The sequence below is a fragment of the Rhinopithecus bieti genome, unplaced genomic scaffold (assembly GCF_001698545.2).
Source record: "Rhinopithecus bieti isolate Rb0 unplaced genomic scaffold, ASM169854v2 scaffold_44745, whole genome shotgun sequence".
In the NCBI taxonomy this organism is placed as follows: domain Eukaryota; kingdom Metazoa; phylum Chordata; class Mammalia; order Primates; family Cercopithecidae; genus Rhinopithecus; species Rhinopithecus bieti.
In genome coordinates this window covers 898,069-916,163 of record NW_016818280.1, presented here as the reverse complement: position 1 = coordinate 916,163, position 18,095 = coordinate 898,069, and the positions used below count along the sequence as shown (strand labels likewise).

The 18,095-nt window shown below is 48.4% G+C and overlaps 2 protein-coding genes across 4 annotated transcripts in view; one reads left to right on the top strand and one right to left on the bottom strand.

Moving 5' to 3' along the window:
- The window catches only part of HIRA (histone cell cycle regulator), a 107,511-nt gene extending 95,616 nt beyond the window's left edge, over positions 1 to 11,895 (bottom strand). For 2 of the 3 annotated variants that reach the window (XM_017856659.1, XM_017856663.1), the window contains exon 1: positions 11,586 to 11,895. In XM_017856659.1, the coding sequence (XP_017712148.1) occupies positions 11,586 to 11,622 (37 nt within the window). In that variant the 5' untranslated portion in view covers positions 11,623 to 11,895. The remainder of the gene's footprint in view (positions 1 to 11,585) is intronic. The other variant, XM_017856660.1, reaches the window with a different exon arrangement.
- A 21-nt stretch (positions 11,896 to 11,916) lies between these two features.
- MRPL40 (mitochondrial ribosomal protein L40) lies at positions 11,917 to 16,150 on the top strand. Its single transcript, XM_017856667.1, has 4 exons — positions 11,917 to 12,745; positions 13,392 to 13,475; positions 14,821 to 14,979; positions 15,713 to 16,150. Exons 1-4 carry the CDS (start codon positions 12,693 to 12,695, stop codon positions 16,035 to 16,037), a joined length of 621 nt encoding a protein of 206 aa, XP_017712156.1. The 5' UTR covers positions 11,917 to 12,692; the 3' UTR covers positions 16,038 to 16,150.
- The last annotated feature ends 1,945 nt before the right edge of the window (positions 16,151 to 18,095 follow it).

Below are 18,095 nucleotides of genomic sequence, written 5' to 3'. Positions count from 1 at the left end.
TATCATGTAGGAGACCTTAATCACTTCTCCTGAAGCATCTGCCAACATATGATCAACAAAGTTTTGAGACTGGGCACAGTGGCTCACTCCTGTAATCCCAGCACTTTGCGAGCCCAAGGCAGGCAGATCACTTGCTCTGAGGAATTCGAGAGAATCTGTAGAGATGGTGAACCCTCCGTAGATGGGGTTCAGATCCACAAATTCAAAACAAAACACAAAAATTACCCAGGAGTGGTGGTGCAAGCCTGTAGTCCCAGCTACTCAGGAGGTTGAGGCGGGAGGATCTATTTAGCCCAGGAGGTTGAGGTTGCAGTGAGCCGTGATCACGTCACTGCACTCCAGCCTGGGCAACGAAAAGAAACTGTCTCAAAAAAAAAAAAAAGAAAAAAGAAAAAAAAAGTTTTGGTAAAAGGCATTTCTGTTTATTTATACTTCTTTCCCCTCTCATTTTGCGGAACAGAGGTATTCCCTAAAAACTATCTGCACAGGAGAACTACTTGAGCCCATGAGCTCAAGGCTGCCGTGAACTAAAGTCATGCCGCTGCACTCCATCCTGAGCGACAAAGACCTTGTCTCTTTAAAAAAAATTATCTGCAAGGGTACAATGTATATCACTCAAGTGATGGTTGCACTAAAAGCCCAGACTTCACCACTAAGCAACAAATCCATGTAACAAAATTGCACTTATATCCCTTAAATTTAACAACAAAAAGTTATCTGCAAAATGTACTCCTATAAATCTAGTCCCTTCCACCTACTTCCATTAGAAAATTAAAAGCTACATTTCCACAGGGGGAAAAATCTGCCAGCTCAACAACAACCACAATTAAGAAGACAATAAGAAACCTACAATACTATTTAAGTGAAAAATGCACAGCAGGCTGGGCGCAGTGGCTCACGCCTGTAATCCCAGCACTTTGGGAGGCCAAGGCAGGTGGATCACTTGAGGTCAGGAGTTCAAGACCAGCCTGGCCAACATGGTGAAACCCCGTCTCTACTAAAAATACAAAAAATTAGTTGGGCATGGTGGCTCATGCCTGTAATCCCAGCTAATCGGAAGGCTGAGGCAGGAGAATTGTTCAAACCCTGGAGGCAGAGATTGCAGTGAGCCGAGGTCGCACCATTGCACTCCAGCCCGGGCAACGAGAGCAAAACTCTGTCTCAATTTAAAAAAAAAAAAAAAAAAAAGCACAGCAACATTTTAGCTATGCCAGTTATCTGTACAAAGCAAGGTCTGTAAGGGAGGCCATACACCAAAGACACTGGATTTGCTACGGTGACTGATGGGGATTTGGCTAAAGTCTTAAAAAAATTCAGACACTTGTATAATGTGCATACACTAAATGTGTCTTCTCAAATCAAAAAATCACCCAGTTGTTTTTTTCCAAATGGTCTGAAAGACCACATTAAAAGTTTTAACAATGTGTTTTCCTCTGTGCATTTTCTAATTTTTCCTAACTTCTTTCACAGTCTTACTGAGCTCAGTAGGCAGCAACTCTGCCCTTAGACTGGAACTCATCCTTCTGTTCTCTCTTATCTCTTTTGTGTATGTGTGCGTGTGTGTATGAGATGGAGTCTTGCTCCATCACCCAGGCTGGAGTGCGGTGATGTGACCTCGGCTCACTGCAACCTCCCGCTCCGGGTTTCAAGCAATTCTCCTGCCTCAGCCTCCCGAGTTGCTGGGACTACAGGTACACACCACCACACTTGGCTAAGTTTTTATTTTCAGTAGAGACGGGTTTTTGCCATGTTGGCCAGGCTGGTCTCGAACTCCTGACCTCAAGTGATCTGCCTGCCTCAGCCTCTCAAAGTGCTGGAATTACAGGTGTGAGCCACCGTGCCTGGCCTGTTCTCTCTTATCTCATACCCCATATTTGACACTACCTTCCCAACATACCCATAACTCAAACTTTCTGGAGAGATGCAAATGTTCCTTATCTTTATCAGGGAACAGGTTACAAAGTACATTAATTTGTCAAAATTCAACACATTATACATGTAAGGTCTGGACATTTTATTATGTAAATTATACCTGAAAAGAATGTGTTTTTTATATATATAATAATACACATAAAATATATAATGTATATGTTATATACATTATATATTATATATAATATATAAACATACATAATATATATAAAACACACATATAAACACATATATACATGTAATGTATTACACACACATACACACACACAGAGTCTCCCCCACCAGCTCCAACCATTTCTCTCCATCACAGCCATCACCATCCTGATCCAGACCATCTCTTGCTTGGATTACTACCAGTAGTTAGCGTTATAACTGGTCTCCTGGCTCCTCTCTCCCCCGGTCCCCCACAACGAATCTAGTCTCCATGTAGCAGTCAGAAAGATCTCTAAAACCCACGTCAGATCACAGTCGTCCTCTGCTCCCCTTGCAGGGAGAATCAAGGCCTTCTAGTAGCCTACTAGGCTCTCCCAGTCAGTCTGGTATTCTCTCTCTGGCCTCCTCTCTCACAGCTGTTGCCTTGCTCCAACCACAATGACATCCGTGCTACTGCTCAAACCCTCCAGGTAAGTTCCAGCTTTTCTTTCTGCCTGGAATGGTCTTCCCTAAGATGGCACCTTCCTCATCTCCATCAGGCCTGCAGTGAATGCTGTGGTATCATGCCCAGGTCCCTACCCTCCAGGGACTAAAGCACATTCCCATAGCTATCTGTGGAGTGTTGGCAGCCCCAACAGCTCCCTGCAGAGTCTTTCTCCAGGTCAGACCTGCCCTCAGTGGAAGAACTCCTTTGGCAGGGTCAGGTATCCTTCCCAAAACAGCCTATATCCAGGCTGTGGACACAGGAGTAAAGGGCCTGGGTCCCCCACCCCAATCCAGGACAACTCTAAAGGGCTTCCCCAGCGCCAGAACTCCCAGCAGGGCTGGCTGTGGTTTTCTCTGTGCTTACATCACAGCTTGCCTTCTCCCTCTGTCTGGTCCTGCTTCCCTCCCTCCTTCATTGGTGTGGATCCCAAGAGCCCTCCCCAGCAATCCTGCATGCAAAAATCTCCAGCTCAGAATTTGACTCCTGCAACAAGGTCCTTGCTCAAATGCTACCTTTTCACTCAGGCTTTGCCAAAGCATCCCATTTAAACCTGTCTATCCCCGGCCTCTGCCTCATCATTCCTCATCTCTAAGTCTGCTGTTTCTCCAATTCACAGGATCTTGTTTGTGATTCCGCTGTGTCTTACCAGGAAGCTCCCCTCCCACATCTCTTTTCCACTTACACAGGAAACCCCCAGCAGATCCCATCTCAGTCTCACTGGCCAGGACGCATAACAGGCTGCTCCTCAAGAGCCTGGCATGTTGCTTGGTTCACTGCTGTTTTAAGAGCTGAACACACACACACACACACACACACACACACGCACACATGCACATACATTTTCAGTTCTTAAAACAGTAGTGAATTTATCAAGTGTCTTTTCTATGTGAGACCTTCTGTTAGAGAATGAAGCAGACCTGGAGTTTGCTCCAATGTAGGTCTATCCCCGGACCTGTCCCTTCTGTCTGGTCATCACCACAACGGCTTTTGCCAGGGTAGCCTCCCAGGGAATTGGCCTACCCCAGGTTTTTTAATGCATCGAGGCAGATAATGCTTTGAGGAGCAACAAATGTTAATCTAAATGGGTTTTCTTTTTGCCAGGAGTGTTTTAAAACCATTTGCTATCTGTTTCATCCACTTCCTTTCCTAAAATGGAAAGCTCCAGAAGACAGAATCATGTAAATGAACTCCTTGGGTAAGGCTTGGGCAGAGTGTTTCCCAGCAGATTCCACCAGAAAGAGCCAGTCAGGATGAACAAGAAGTTTATGTGCAGTACATCAACTCTACCAGCCAAGCACAACAGACATTGTTAGCTGCCCATCCATCAGCCACTTTGCATCACCAACTTCCAGCACTCAGCACTCCTTCAACATTTACTGAGTGACTACTATGGTGTGTACCAAGTACCATTCCTGGCCCTGGGAAAAGGGCATGAGCAAAGACAAAGTCTGTTTTCCAGGAGCGTATGTTCCCCTGGGGAGGTATCTAATACAACTCCATTTTTATTCAGATATCCACTATGTCCCTTATGTAAGCCAGTAGGCAACGATGACTGATACAAGAGAGGGCACATGACCTAGTTGGACCAATCAGGCCAATGGGGAAGACCCAAAGTCCAAGGCTGGGGCACAGACCTCTCCCTTCGGCTTCTCACTGAAAACATTCTCGATACCCCACAACCAGAGAACTCTTGAAAACCAAATGCCAGAGAAGGCTCATCAAGCACACTTCAGGAGAAACCTACCAGGTTAGAAGCCCCAAGGCACTCAGAATGGCTACAGAAGCAGTCAGAGGACAAGCTCCAGGGACCAGACTCCTGGTCCCATGTTGTACCACGTGGTTTCTGAAAGCTGTCCTTCTGAGGAGGAAATGGGCTTGAAGTTCTCCAGGACAGAGCGGCCAGCCTCAGCACAAAGGCCAGCGCTTAGCAAATTAGAAAGAGTAAGTCTGGGCTTGGGCTGGAGTCTAAGTGTGACTCTCAACACATCTCTATCACTTCTAGAGGAATCTTGGGGGTGGGGGGTCACCTCATCTCAGCCTGTTTCCATCTGCAAACTGTACTGCTGCAAGTCACAGAGAATTTCAAGGGTAATCCTCTATCATATATAACAAGTCCTGAGATAGGTCAGCTTCAGGGTGCATTAATTTAGCAACTTAAAGAGACATGTCCCTCTGTCTTCCTCTCCTGTAATCAGTGTTGGCCCCATCCTCATGGTCAAAAGCTGGCTTTTACACACAGACCTAGTAAAGTCCAGCAGAAGAGACTGGCCTTTCAAGCATCTCCTCTTATCTAATTCCCTAGGGGGTTCCAGCAGACATCCCCTCCTAGTCTCAAGGGCCGAAATGGCATTACATAGCTGTTCCTCAACAAATCTTTGGCACTTACCCACACACCAGCTTAGGGCTATCAGCAGCTTGGCCTGCAGAAGGCAGACCAAAAAAATCGGGGTTCTGCTAACAAGGAACAAGGCAGGCAACCCTACAATATTTGCAACACTCCTTTTGTGCTATTTGACAATATGCACACTGTTCACAATCCCACTCACTTCCAGGTGTTGTTGCTGACTCTGGCAGGATGATAAAATGTGCTTTGCATAAATTTTTGGTCCCCAGGGCCCATTCCATACCTCTGGTTCATGTGCTATATACCTCTGCAGTCCCTAGGCAAACACCCCGGATGAACAGAACATGCTGGCAACCTCTGGGGAAAGGGAGGGGTCAAGTCAGACACAGAGCATCCTCTTCCTGGTCACCAGCAGGACCCAAGATCAGCACAGTGGCAGCAGGTCTCCTACTTGGCTTCAGTGGTCAAAGTCAGATCCTTCCCAGAAGTCCCTCCCAGCTGTGTAACTATGATTCTGCTCATGAAATGAAAATAGCTTTTCAACCACTTCTTAGAATAAAACAAATGTTTAAGAAAATCCCATTTTCTAGCCTTCATCCATACTCTTTCTCCAGCGTATTAAAGAAAAAAATTCAGAGAGTGGCTGGGCACGGTGGCTCACACCTGTAATATTAGTACTTTGGGAGGCCAAGGCAGGTGGATCACCTGAGGTCAGGAGTTCGAGACCAGCCAGACCAACACGGCAAAAATATGTATTAAAATACAAAATACTAAATACCAAACACTAAAAATACAAAAATTAGCCAGGCGTGGTGGCATGTGCCTGTAATCCCAGCTACTCGGGAGGCTGAGATAGGAGAATCACTTGAACCCGGGAGGCAGAAGTTGCAGTGAGCTGAGATCATGCCACTGCACTCCAGCCTGGGTGACAGAGCTAGACGCTGTCTCAAAATAAATAAATAAAATAAATAAATAAATAAACTCAGAGTGGCCCAAATCTACAGTCACCTGCCTATATGGCCAAGCCCCATTAATTCTACCTTTACCCTGTCTTTAGTGCCTCTCTACTTCTCACCTCCATCACCTGTGACCTCCCTGTCTCCCTGAGCATCTCACCAAGGCTGGAAACTCCTAACTCCTCCAGGGCCTTCCTAAGACACAGGCTGGGTATTTTATCCAGCTTCCTCAGAAGCCTCAATGCTCTCCTCCCCGAACCCCAAGAAGGAAGTTCAAGCTGCTGGCAAGGCTCTGCCTCCCAGCCCCCTTCTCCCTCTTGCCCCGTTTAGCCTCCCTCCTAACATGTTCTATGTCTTTTCCTAAATGCTTTCACCCTCTGGGCCTTTTCTCCTGATGGTCTCATGTGCCGTAGCACCTTCTCTGCCATCACAATTCTAGTCACGTCAAGGTTCAGTCCAAGGACACATCCACAAACTCGACTCTGCTGGAGGAGTGCCCTTCTTCCTTGGGCTATCATGCTTATTCCTCTAGCTCCTGTTTCCCCTGCCCTGCATTCTAGAATATGGTTTGTATGTCAATCTCTCTCATCTATCTTCCACACAGCTTTCCATTCAGAGAGAGCCCTATTTACCCCTGGACCCCATAGAACTCTTACCTTCTAGGTTCAATGTTTGTTGCGTAAAGTAGTGAAAAATCCACAGCAAAATCTCACCCAGTTTTCTTCTGACTCTTCAGATGTACTCTGGTTATTTTCCTAAATCAACCTACTGTCTTCAGGCATAAGTCAGGAGAGAAATTGCTGAGAGAATCTGCATTTTCTGAGCTATCATATGGAGCAGGTGAGGTAAGAATTACTGACTTCATGAACAGATTAGGAAAAGAGATAGAAAAACTTTTTGTCACATATCTAGTAAGCAGCAGGGCACAGAGACTCCAGAGCAGGATATCTGATTCCAAAAACAGAAGACAAAATTCTTGTCCTCAAGAAACTTACAGTCTAGTCGGAACTATAAGACAAATACACCAGGCCGGGCGCGGTGGCTCAAGCCTGTAATCCCAGCACTTTGGGAGGCCGAGACGGGCGGATCACGAGGTCAGGAGATCCAGACCATCCTGGCTGACACGGTGAAACCTCGTCTCTACTAAAAAAAAAAAGAAAACAAAAACTAGCCGGGCGAGGTGGCGGGCGCCTGTAGTCCCAGCTACTCAGGAGGCTGAGGCAGGAGAATGGCGTAAACCCGGGGACGAAGCTTGCAGTGAGCTGAGATCCGGCCACTGCACTCCAGCCCGGGCGACAGAGCGAGACTCCGCCTCAAAAAAAAAAAAAAAAAAAAAAAAAAAAGACAGATACACCAAAAGGCAAATAACTTATTCAGAGCGGGGTTTCTCACCCTTAGCACTACTGATATTTGGGGCTAGATAATTCTCCATGTGTGGGCTGTCCTGAATGCTACAGGATGTTTAACAGTAGATTTCTCCTCTACCCACTTGATACCAGCAACACTTACCCTGCTCAACCCTGTTGTGACAACCATAAATGTCTCTAGACATTGCCTTGCAGAATCACTGATTTAGAGCAACTGCCAAGTTTATCTCTCAACCACTGCAATCATATAATCTCACCATTAGGATCCTTTCCCTGACAATTATCAGACATAGGTCTGCAGTGCCCTCTGGCAGCAGGTTGGATCTTACCCACCCACTCCTGACTTTATCATTATATGATTCTGCCTACATTTTCCCTTCAAGCTGAATTATTTAATTTTCATGCTGAGGTCTCAGTAGGACAGCTTCAAATCCTTTTCAGAATGACACAACGTAGGGGTAAAAATAATCCAGTCGCAGGACAGGAGAAAACACACACCATAAGGTCATGTGATTACTGGGAAATTATCCTATTCTTGAAAATTTCCCAAATCCCTTTTCATAACACTGCCATCAAAGTGTGTACCAGAGGCCAAAGGTGGACAAGAGCTCTTTCAGTCCTGGCCTTCTTGGTTAGAATGGGCTTCACCAAAGAGCTGAGCATGAGAGCTGTCTCCCCAAGCATGAGAATTCCAGAAAAAACTCAGGAGCAAAGGCCCAGAGTTGGGAAGAGTCATGAATCTCAGTGAGATTTTCTAAACATACAAACTCCCTATTTCTACAAGCTTTAAAACCAGAAACCTAGCTGTTTTCACTTTCTGACCTTAATCTAACTTAGAAATGACGCTTATTCAGGTCAATTCTAAAATAAAATATATAGAGAATACTATATCCAAGAACACAAAGTAAAATGTGTATGTATGAACAATACCTGACACACATAACTTCTATATAAATGATAGCTATTATTATATATCTCAATTTAACAATCTTTTATATTTGGTCACAGGATAAAATGGAAGAGATAAGTCTTATTTTACCAAGGCCCAGAAGTAGAGTTATAAGTCCAAAAATTTATAGCTAGTAAATGATGCAGTTTTGAACCCAGTCTGATTCCACATTCAAGGCTCATTTCACTGCAATGTGACAACTTCAAGATTAACTTATTGATAACCTTAGACAAGTGGTTCTCAACTGGGGGTGATTTTGGCTACCAATGGACATTGGCAATGACTGGAGATATTTTTGGTTGATACAACTAGGTGGTGGTTGTGAAGTGCTACTGGCACCTGGTGGGTAGAGGCCAAGGATACTAGAAACATTCCATAACATAGATGACAATCACACAGTCTTATGGCCCAAAATGTCAACCTGTTGAAGTTGGGAAACCTTCCCTTAGAGGTTTCTCTATTATCAGCCAAGAAAAGACCATAGCACACCTACACTTCAACAAATACTTCTTTCCCTGTTATGGCTGCCCTCTCTACTTTGAATGGATTCCCTGCCACACCAGAGAAAAATGTTGAGCTCTCTGCTACTTTCCCCTTTAGACTCTCGAAAAACAGAAAAACTATGTTCATGCTGGGTGCAGTGGCTCACGCCTGTAGTCCCAGCTACTCAGGATGCTGAGGCAGGAAGATTCCTTGAGCCCAGGCATTTGAGTCTGGGCAACATTGTAAGATCCCATTTCTATTAAAAAAAAAAAAAAAGTTAAGTTTGTGCTTCACGAGATAGGAGACATGAATACAGACGAGGAAGCCAGAAAGTGCAATGATGTGCTTTATAAAAGCAAGCACAATTTTATTGGCCACTACCCACCCCTTAGGCTTTTGGCTGAGCAGCCCCTGCTCCCAGCAGCCACCAATACTCCTATAGTCTTTAAAGGCCTGCTCAGCAGTGATTCAGACCAGCATCATTTCTTCCAGGGCAGTGGTAATTTACCTCTGACAGTCCTTCTGAACATTCCATGAAATTTTAAAAGAAAGGAAATTTGACAAAGAACAAGTTTAAAAGAAGTTAAATCCCATCCTGTCAGAGTCGCCATATCTTTTTTCCTTTGAGATGGAGTCTCGCTCTGCCAGGCTGGAGTGCAGTGGCGCAATCTCGGCTCACTGCAATCTCTACCTCTCGGGTTCAAGCAATTCTCCTGCCTCAGCCTCCCGAGTAGCTGGGACTACAGGTGCGCGCCACCACACTCAGCTAATTTTCGTATTTTTAGTAGAGATGGGGTTTCACCATGTTGGCCAGGGTGGTCTCAATCTCTTGACCTCTTGATCCGCCCACCTCAGCTTCCCAAAGTGCTGGGATTACAGGTGTGAGCCACCATGCCCAACCTCTTTTTATTATTACTTACTATCTCAGATTTCTAAACCACTTTACAGTTTGGGGAGCGTTTTTGTATCTACGCTCCCAACTGAGTATCACCAGCATACTGTGAAGTGGTTAGAACAGATATTATCATGCTCTGTTCTAGGGCTGCAGAGAGGCCCTCAGCAACAAGGGCCACTGTTGTGCTTGCTCCGCCAGGTGATGCACTTGGCTGCTGATCTGAGTGCAGTCTCTTATTCATTTGTACCTAGTTCATCACTTAAGCATGTTGACTTACTTATGTTTACATAGAATAAAACTTTTGGCCTACAAAGGAGCTTATCAAAAAGGAACAAGTTACATGACAGTAGAGGAGAGGCTGGAGAAGGGTAGGCTATTCACACAAACTGATTTAGGTAAATCATTTTAAAATAAAAATTCCATCAGACCTTCATACGGTAAACTAGTTCATAATAACATTTTTCCTTTCCTAATCACAAGCATCATAATTCATAATTACAACATTTGTCCAGTTCTCCAGGGAAAGATCTGCACAGTACACATCAGGAAACGCTCTTGGAGATCAAGAGGAGAAATGAAACTGAAACTCAAGACTTCTGCTTTCATGCACTGTAAACCTAACTTCATCTTGATAAATTATGAAAATCTCACCTTTCTGACCTGTTTTAGCCAATATTTATCACATACCCATCATGTGGAAGAGGTTGCTCAATGCAGCAGGGCATACAGAAGGGATTGAGGCAGTCCCTACCCTGGGGGCATATGGAAAGTACCCCCAACACCTTCCATGCAAGGCAAAACACACAGACAGTGATACAGCACATCTACCGGGGTAACTCAGGATGAACCGTTTCAAAAGAAACATGTGACCTCACCTATTCCCTGAAAAATGGGAAAGACATCACATAAGATGGAAAGGGAGAGAGGTGGCAGGAGACAACAGACATTATCAGTTCAGTTTAGTTGTGGTAGTAGAGAGCATTCCAGGACCAAATTCAAAACGAAAAAGTCACATGTTAAAGTATCTATTCTTCTGGCTCTTAAAGAAAACGGTAGCACCCTCTAGTCGCATTGCAAAGTAGAAATGAGGAACAAGACAGCATCAGGGTGACCTGATCAGGGTGACTCTTGCCTGTCAAGAGTCAGAGACAGGCCAGAATCAGGCCCTGGGCTGCAGGAGTCTCCCTGGGTTGATTTCTGTGCTACAGTGCTGTCAGCAGAGTGGGGTGGGGGAGGGGTGCGCTTTTTTTCATCTCCCTGGGGAGCAAACACCAACTCTTGCAGCAGTTCTGCCAACAAGGCAGAACTATGACGAAACTGATTACCACTAGCCTCTCTGTATCAGGGTCAAGATACGGGGCGGATGAGTCTGTTCCCCAAGGGTATGCTTAGAGGCCACCGCCACAGAGCTAAGGAAGCCCCTCTCCTAGAACACACCTATGCCCAACCCTAGTTCACCCTGATGTCCCAGCTCAGCATTAATCGTGGATCCTTCGGCGGGGACCCTGGGCCTCCAAGCCCTCCTATTCAGGGACCACAATTCCCCAACTGGGGGCACTGTCACCAGATCCAGAGGGACAGTAACAGTCCCTCTTGCAGATTTCAGATCTTCACCCTGCCATTGAAAGGCCACAAGGGGGATTTCGTCCCGGTTTCACCTTCAGGACTATCTGAGTACTTCCCGGGCGATGCAGACCAGTGGAAGGCACTGGCCCGCACCAAGGCCCGCTCCGGGGAGCCAGGCCGCGGCCCCTCCAAGGACCACAGGTGGGCAGCGGAAGACTCAGAGCAAGAGCCAGGGGCGAAGATGGCCTTCGCTGCGGTCAACCCGGAGCACGTGCTGGGGCTCACCGGCCTCCCCGCGCTGAGGACAAAGTCCGCTCCCGCCGGCTTCTTGGCTTGGGCACCGGGTACTGGGCGTCAGGGGCGAGGCAGGCAGGACTTGCGCGCGCCCCGACTCGACACCAGACCCCGACCCGACTGCGGGCTCGGCCTCCCGCGACCCCTGCGCGCACTTACCATTGTGGTTGACCCAGGTCGGCTTCAGGAGCTTCATTGTTCGGCCGCCGCCGCCGCCGCCGGGCTGAGGCGAGAGCCGGGTCCCCTCAGCGACGCCCGGGCCATGGAGCCACCGCGCCGCTTCTCCGCGGCCCGCCCGCTCCGCCGCCGCCGCCCGCCCCTCAGGGCCGCGGCGCCATCGCCGGCCCGCGCCTCGCCGCCACAGCCGCCCCCCGGCTCGGCCGCGCGCCGCCGCCACCACAGCCGCATCCCCTGCGCCGCTCCTCCTCAGGCGGCTCCCGGGCAACGCCGGAAGTCACGGCGCGCACCTGCCAAATCGCCCCGGCGGGAAACCGCTCCCCACGCTGACTGGGCCGCCCCGGTTCCTCGGCTGGCAGGGGCTTCGGGTCGGGCCCGGGCGCGGGCGCCCCAGAAGGAGCGGTTCGCCTGGACGGCGGACAGCGAGCGGGGCCTGGAGTTGCAACCCGGGCCGGTCGCAGAGGCAGGCGGGGCCCAGGTGGCGTGGACCGCCCGTCACCAGCTCTGCCTCGCCAGTCTGAGTCCGACTTATTAACTAGCTTCCGTCATTCATCAACACGCGCTATTGGGCATCTTGCGAGCGCCGGGCTCCGCGCCGGCGCCGAAATGTGACCCTGGCTTCGGACTCGAACGAATGAGGGGAACGAGCCAACCCTGGTCGGGGAGGCTGGGGCGGACGTGTTTATTGGAAGATCGGGGCCCTTTGCCTAGACGTGAACATTTGGACTCGGAGGAGCAGAGGGACGCCCCTCGGCCGCTCCGGCTGCACTGCAGAGTCGAGGCCCGCGCGAGGGCGCAGACCGACCAACCGGCTAGGGCCTGGCTGGCGGGACAGTGCCCGCTGCAGAGGCGCACTCCCAGCCCAGGGCGGGGACGGAAGGGAGGATCCTCAGCCGCGTGAAATGCTAGGCGCTGTTGTGTGCGCAGCGGACGCCCGAGGCGGGGCTGCGTCGGGGGCGGGGACAAGCGCGTCCCAGCCCCTGCTGCCGGAACGCCTGAGCGCTGGGCGGCTGGTCTGCCGGACCTCAGCAGGGGGCACCGCGGGTCGGAGTGCGGAGGGGCGCACGCCCGGAAGCGGCGAGGGTAGCCATGACGGCTTACGGGCTGCGAGGTATCTCGCTAGCCCTGCGCCAGACGAGCGGGTGAGTGCGGACGCCGACCGGGTAGCGGAGTACCCAGGGCGCCTGCGGGGTCTTTGCGCCTGTTCCCCGGGACTCGCCTGTGCTCCCTGCTCGCTTCCCAGTCCACGAATATCTCAGGGATGAGCCATATCTGATTGTGACTCTTATGCATGAAAATCTGAGCACCCTGGCGAGCAGGGATCCTGCCCAAGTCCTCTGTGGTGTGAACGATTTTGAAAAATCTCCCACGTTGACCTTGCTGTCACATCAAGTAGTTATAAGTGCCCCGGGTTCGGGAGCATTGTAATTTTTTATTTTCCTGTGAAGTGGGAGAGAATGAGATATTTATTTGAGACAAGAGTTTCTCACTGTCGCCTAGGCTGGAGTGCAGTGGCGCGATTTTGGCTCACTGCAACTCTGCCTCCCAGGTTCAAGCAGTTCTGCCCTGGCCTCCCGAGTAGCTGGGATTACAAGCGTCCGCCACCACGCCCGGCTGATTTTTGTATTTTTAGTAGAGACGGGGTTTCACCATCTTGGCCAGGCTGGTCTTGAACTCCTGACCTCACGATCCACCCACCTCGGCCTCCCAAAGTGCCAGGATTACAGACGTTTGCCACCGCGCCTGGTCTCGAGAATCAGTATTTATACATACTCTTGTGTCTTTCAGGCTTCTGGGAACTTGGCAGACGCAGATTAGAAATACTCACCAGCGAGCATCATTGTTGTCTTTCTGGGAACTCATTCCCATGAGGTAAAACTCAACCGCGGGCCTGACCTCTGGGGGTATAGGTGTCATTCGATGTGTAGAGAACAAAGCCAGACTGCTGGATGTGTGGTTTGCAAAATTAGCAGCCTACAAAGTTTCTCAGTTCTGTCTTTCCAACATTTTCCATACCATAGGTTGCTGTTTATAATTTTTAAAATTTGAGCAGTTTAAATAAGTATTCTCCTGGAAGGGATTCTTGTGTGTTTTAAAGGACATAGCTTAAGTTTCTGTTTCTCCATGAGCCTTCTCTTCCCTGCCCATTTTGAGGCCCTGGAGAGTGTGGGGATGATGCAAGTATTAAAGGTATTTCCATCTGGCACTCTTGACTTTTTCTAGATACTTGATTCAGTCAGTCTTGATGGTAAAGGATTTGATTCTTCTTTTTTTTTTTTTTTTTGAGATGGAGTCTCACTGTGTCACCCAGGCTGGAGTGTAGTGGTGCGACCTGGGATCACTGTAACCTCCGCCTCCTGGGTTCATGCCATTCTCCTGCCTCAGCCTCCCAGCTAGCTGGGATTACAGGTGCCAATCACCATGCCCGGCTAATTTTTGCATTTCTTGTAGAGATGGGGTTTTACCATGTTGGTCAGGCTGGTCTCGAACTCCTGACCTCAGGTGATCCACCCACCTCGGCCTCCCAAAGTGCTGGGATTACAGGCCGGCCCACACCTGGCCCACAAATCAATTTTAATAGTAACAAGCTCCTAATCCAACAGTTTGGTATTTTCACTTTTGAATGTAATCCCAAGGCACACCTGAATCCCAGCAGTAAAGAGGAACACTTCCCCTGATTTTATACTCTGATGTCCCCTGTTGCTTTTGTACTTTTTTTTTTGAGACAGAGTCTCGCTCTGTTACCCAAGCTGGAGTACAGTGGCACGATATCGTCCCACTGCAACCTCTGCCTCCCAGGCATAAGTGATTCTCCTGCCTCAGCTTCCTGAGAAGCTGGGATTATAGCTGCGCACCACCACACCTGGCTCATTTTTGTATTTTTAGTAGGGACAGGGTTTCGCCATGTTGGCTAGGCTGGTCTCGAACTCCTGACCTTGGGTAATCTGCCCACCTTTGCCTCCCAAAGTGCTGGGATTACAGGCGTGAGCCACTGCGCCCAGCTGCTTTTGTACTGTTTTTTATAATTGATGGCACCCACACAGTTCTCACAAGTACTCTGGGGTGGAGTACCTCCTCACCACGCTGAGCTCATGAGTCAGTTATGCACAGCTCCTTCCCCTAGTGGAGAGGTCAATTTGGGGTACTTACCATTTTGTCTCTCCGTAGGTTCATGAGACTGAAGAGGAAAATGTTTAATATTTGCTTTATCTATTAGATCAGAACCTCTTCGAAAGAAGAAGAAGGTAGATCCTAAAAAAGACCAAGCAGCAAAGGAGCGCTTGAAAAAGAGGATCCGAAAACTGGAAAAGGCTAGTCAAGAGCTAATTCCTATTGAAGATTTTATTACCCCTCTAAAGTTCTTGGATAAAGCAAGGTAAGGATCCTTCTCTAGGGATGAAGTCCTCAGCACAAAGGAGTTCTATCAACTTCAGGTAGTTGTGTCTGTAGTTCACACCTGTGATAGTAATTGGTCAGTAGGCTTGAGCTGACTTGGCCCTAATTGAGTCCTTGCTTCTTTTGGGAGCAGGAGAAAGCATCCTTGGGTGGTACTCTTGAATGGCTCTGGGTGGGAAAGAACTTATAATCCAGATGCTTAAGCACTACTCTGGAGTTCATGTTTTTGCTCTCATGCATGAGGAGTCTTGGCTGTTTCTGATCCTTTGGGCCTGACGTCTGAAGCCCTCACCTCATCCTAACAGTAGAAAACACTTGGCCTCTTGTTTTATCATGCAGATACCTTTAGTTGGTATTTGTTGGGATTCTACTGTGTGCAGGGTTAACAGTTCCTGCTGCCATTTTGTAAGCAGTGTGCACCATCTATAAAGGGGCGGGTGTTAAAGTCACCTCTCATCCAAGGGAGTATTTGCCTGGGCAGAGGAAGTGCTACCAGTCTCCTCAGACCATCTGTTCTTCTGACAGAAAGCAAATGACCTTGGTTCCCAGCATCAGTTGCAGCTGCAGCCACATTCAGCATTCCATTTCTTAATTTGTCCCAAACTTGTTTTATCTCCTAAGTCCTGTCTGTGTCTGGCAATGGGAATACTTGTGTCAGTTGCAGTCACAGAATTCCATGCCAGTGAGGTTGGTAACCCTTAGTTTCTTTGCAGACAGCGGCCTCAGGTGGAGCTCACCTTTGAGGAGACTGAGAGGAGAGCTCTGCTTCTGAAGAAGTGGTCCTTGTACAAGCAGCAAGAGCATAAGATGGAGAGGGACACCATCAGGGCCATGCTAGAAGCCCAGCAGGAAGCTCTGGAGGAACTGCGACTTGAGTCCCCGAAGCTCCATGCTGAGGCCATCAAGCGGGATCCCAACCTGTTCCCCTTTGAGAGGGAAGGGCCATGTTACACACCACCAATCCCTAATTACCAGCCCCCTGAAGGCAAGTACAGTGACGTCACCAAGGTGTACACACAAGTGGAGTTTAAGAGATAGACTTGCAGGCTGCTATCCTTAACATGCTGCCCCTGAGAGTAGGAATGACCAGGGTTCAAGTCTGCTTTCCACAGAATTAGGCATGCTGTTAATAAATACTGGTTTAATCAAAATGCTCCTTTGTCTTGTGTTAGAATTTTTTTTTATTTTTTATTTTTTTTTTTGAGACAGAATCTCACTCTATTGCCCAGGCTGGAGTGCAGTGACATAATCTCAGCTCACTACAAACTCTGTCTCTCTGGTTCAAGCGATTCTACTGCATCAGCCTCCCGAATATCTGAGATTATAAGCGTGCGCCACCACGCGTGGCTAATTTTTGTATTTTTAGGAGACAGAATTTTGCCATGTTGGCCAGGCTGGTCTCGACCTCCTGACCTCAAGTGATCTGCCTACTTTGGCCTCCCAAAGCCCTGGGATTATAGGTGTCAGCCACCACGCCCAGCCAGAATTAAAATTAATTCACCAGGCTGGGCTCAGTGACTCGCCTGTAATCCCGGCACTTTGGGAAGCCAAGGCCGGTGGATCACAACACGAGGTCAGGAGATTGAGACCATCCTGACTGACAGAGTGAAACCCCATCTCTACTAAAAATACAAAAAAATTAGCTGGGCATGGTGGCACGCGCCTGTAGTCCCAGCTACTCGGGAGGCTGAGGCAGGAGAATGGTGTGAACCTGGGAGGTGGAGCTTGCAGTGAGCCAAGATCATGCACCTGCACCCCAGCCTGGGCAACAGAGAGGGACTCCGTCTCAAAAAAAAAAAAAACTTAATTCACCTGAGATGGACGGGGGTGACAGATGCTGCCCTTCACCAGGTATTGGGAAGATGATGACAGACATCAACCGCAGCCCTCAAATGGGGGAAAAAAAAGTATAAAAAGATCCCAAGGGTATAGTGAAAGTACCACCAACAGGAGTCAAAGTAACAGAGGAGTGGTGGGAAAGGAAGTTGCCAGTTGGAAAGGTGAGCGGAGAAGCAAGGCCTTCCTGATGGGAAAGAAACACCCCTTTGTGTGTTCAGCTGGGGTTAGAGGGAGGTAGAAGAGTGTGGAGCAGGCCAGGGACATACTAGTCAATAAAGATGCCGTGGTCCTCAAGAGGATGGGAGGCCTGGCAGGGGCAGCGGACTCTATCTCAAGTGCATAGTCTAGAATGGTGAATGTATTGGTCTGCTCAGGCTGCCATTACAAAGTACCATAGACTGGGTGGCTTAAACAACAGAAATTTATTTTCTCACAGTTCTGGGGGCTAGAACTCCTAAGATCAAGGTACCAGCAGGCTTGTTTTCTGAGCCTTTCTCCTTAGCTTGCAGATGGCCACCTTTTCCCTCACATGGTTGTCCCACAGTCTGTGTCCTAATTTTTTGTAGACACCAGTTATACTGGAATAGGGCCCATCTAATGACCTCATTATAACTTAATTATCTCTTTAACAATGCTACCTCCAAATACCTCCAAATACAGTCACGTTCTGAGGTATGGGGTTGGGGGGAGTGGGAGGGTCGTGGGTAGGACTTCAACATAAGAACTGTAGGGGACACAATTCAGCCTGTAGGGGACACAATTCAGCCCGTCACAGTACAGGTCCAGTGTATGAATAGAGCCATTTTCCCCAGTGGCTTGGATCACAACCTCAGAAAGGATTTTTTTTTTTTAACCACCTTACTGCAGGTAAACCAGGGAAACATTTCATTGGAATAAGAAGTTAGGTTGTCTTCCTAGCGTGTGGTTCACTTTTTTCCCTTTTTTAAAAATTGTGGTGGCCAGGCACCGTGGCTCATGCCTGTAATCCTAGCACTTTGGGAGGCCTAGGTGGGTGGATCATCTGAGGTCAGGAGTTCGAGACCAGCCTGATCAACATGGTGAAACCCCATCTCTACTAAAAATACAAAATTAGCCAGGTGTGGTGGCACATGCCTGTAAGCCTAGCTACTCAGGAGGCTGAGGAAGGAGAATCGCTTCAATCTGGGAGGTGGAGGTTGTAGTGAGCAGAGATTGCACCACTGCACTCCAGCCCGGGCAAGAAGAGCGAAACTCCCATTCAAAAAAAAAAAAAAAAAA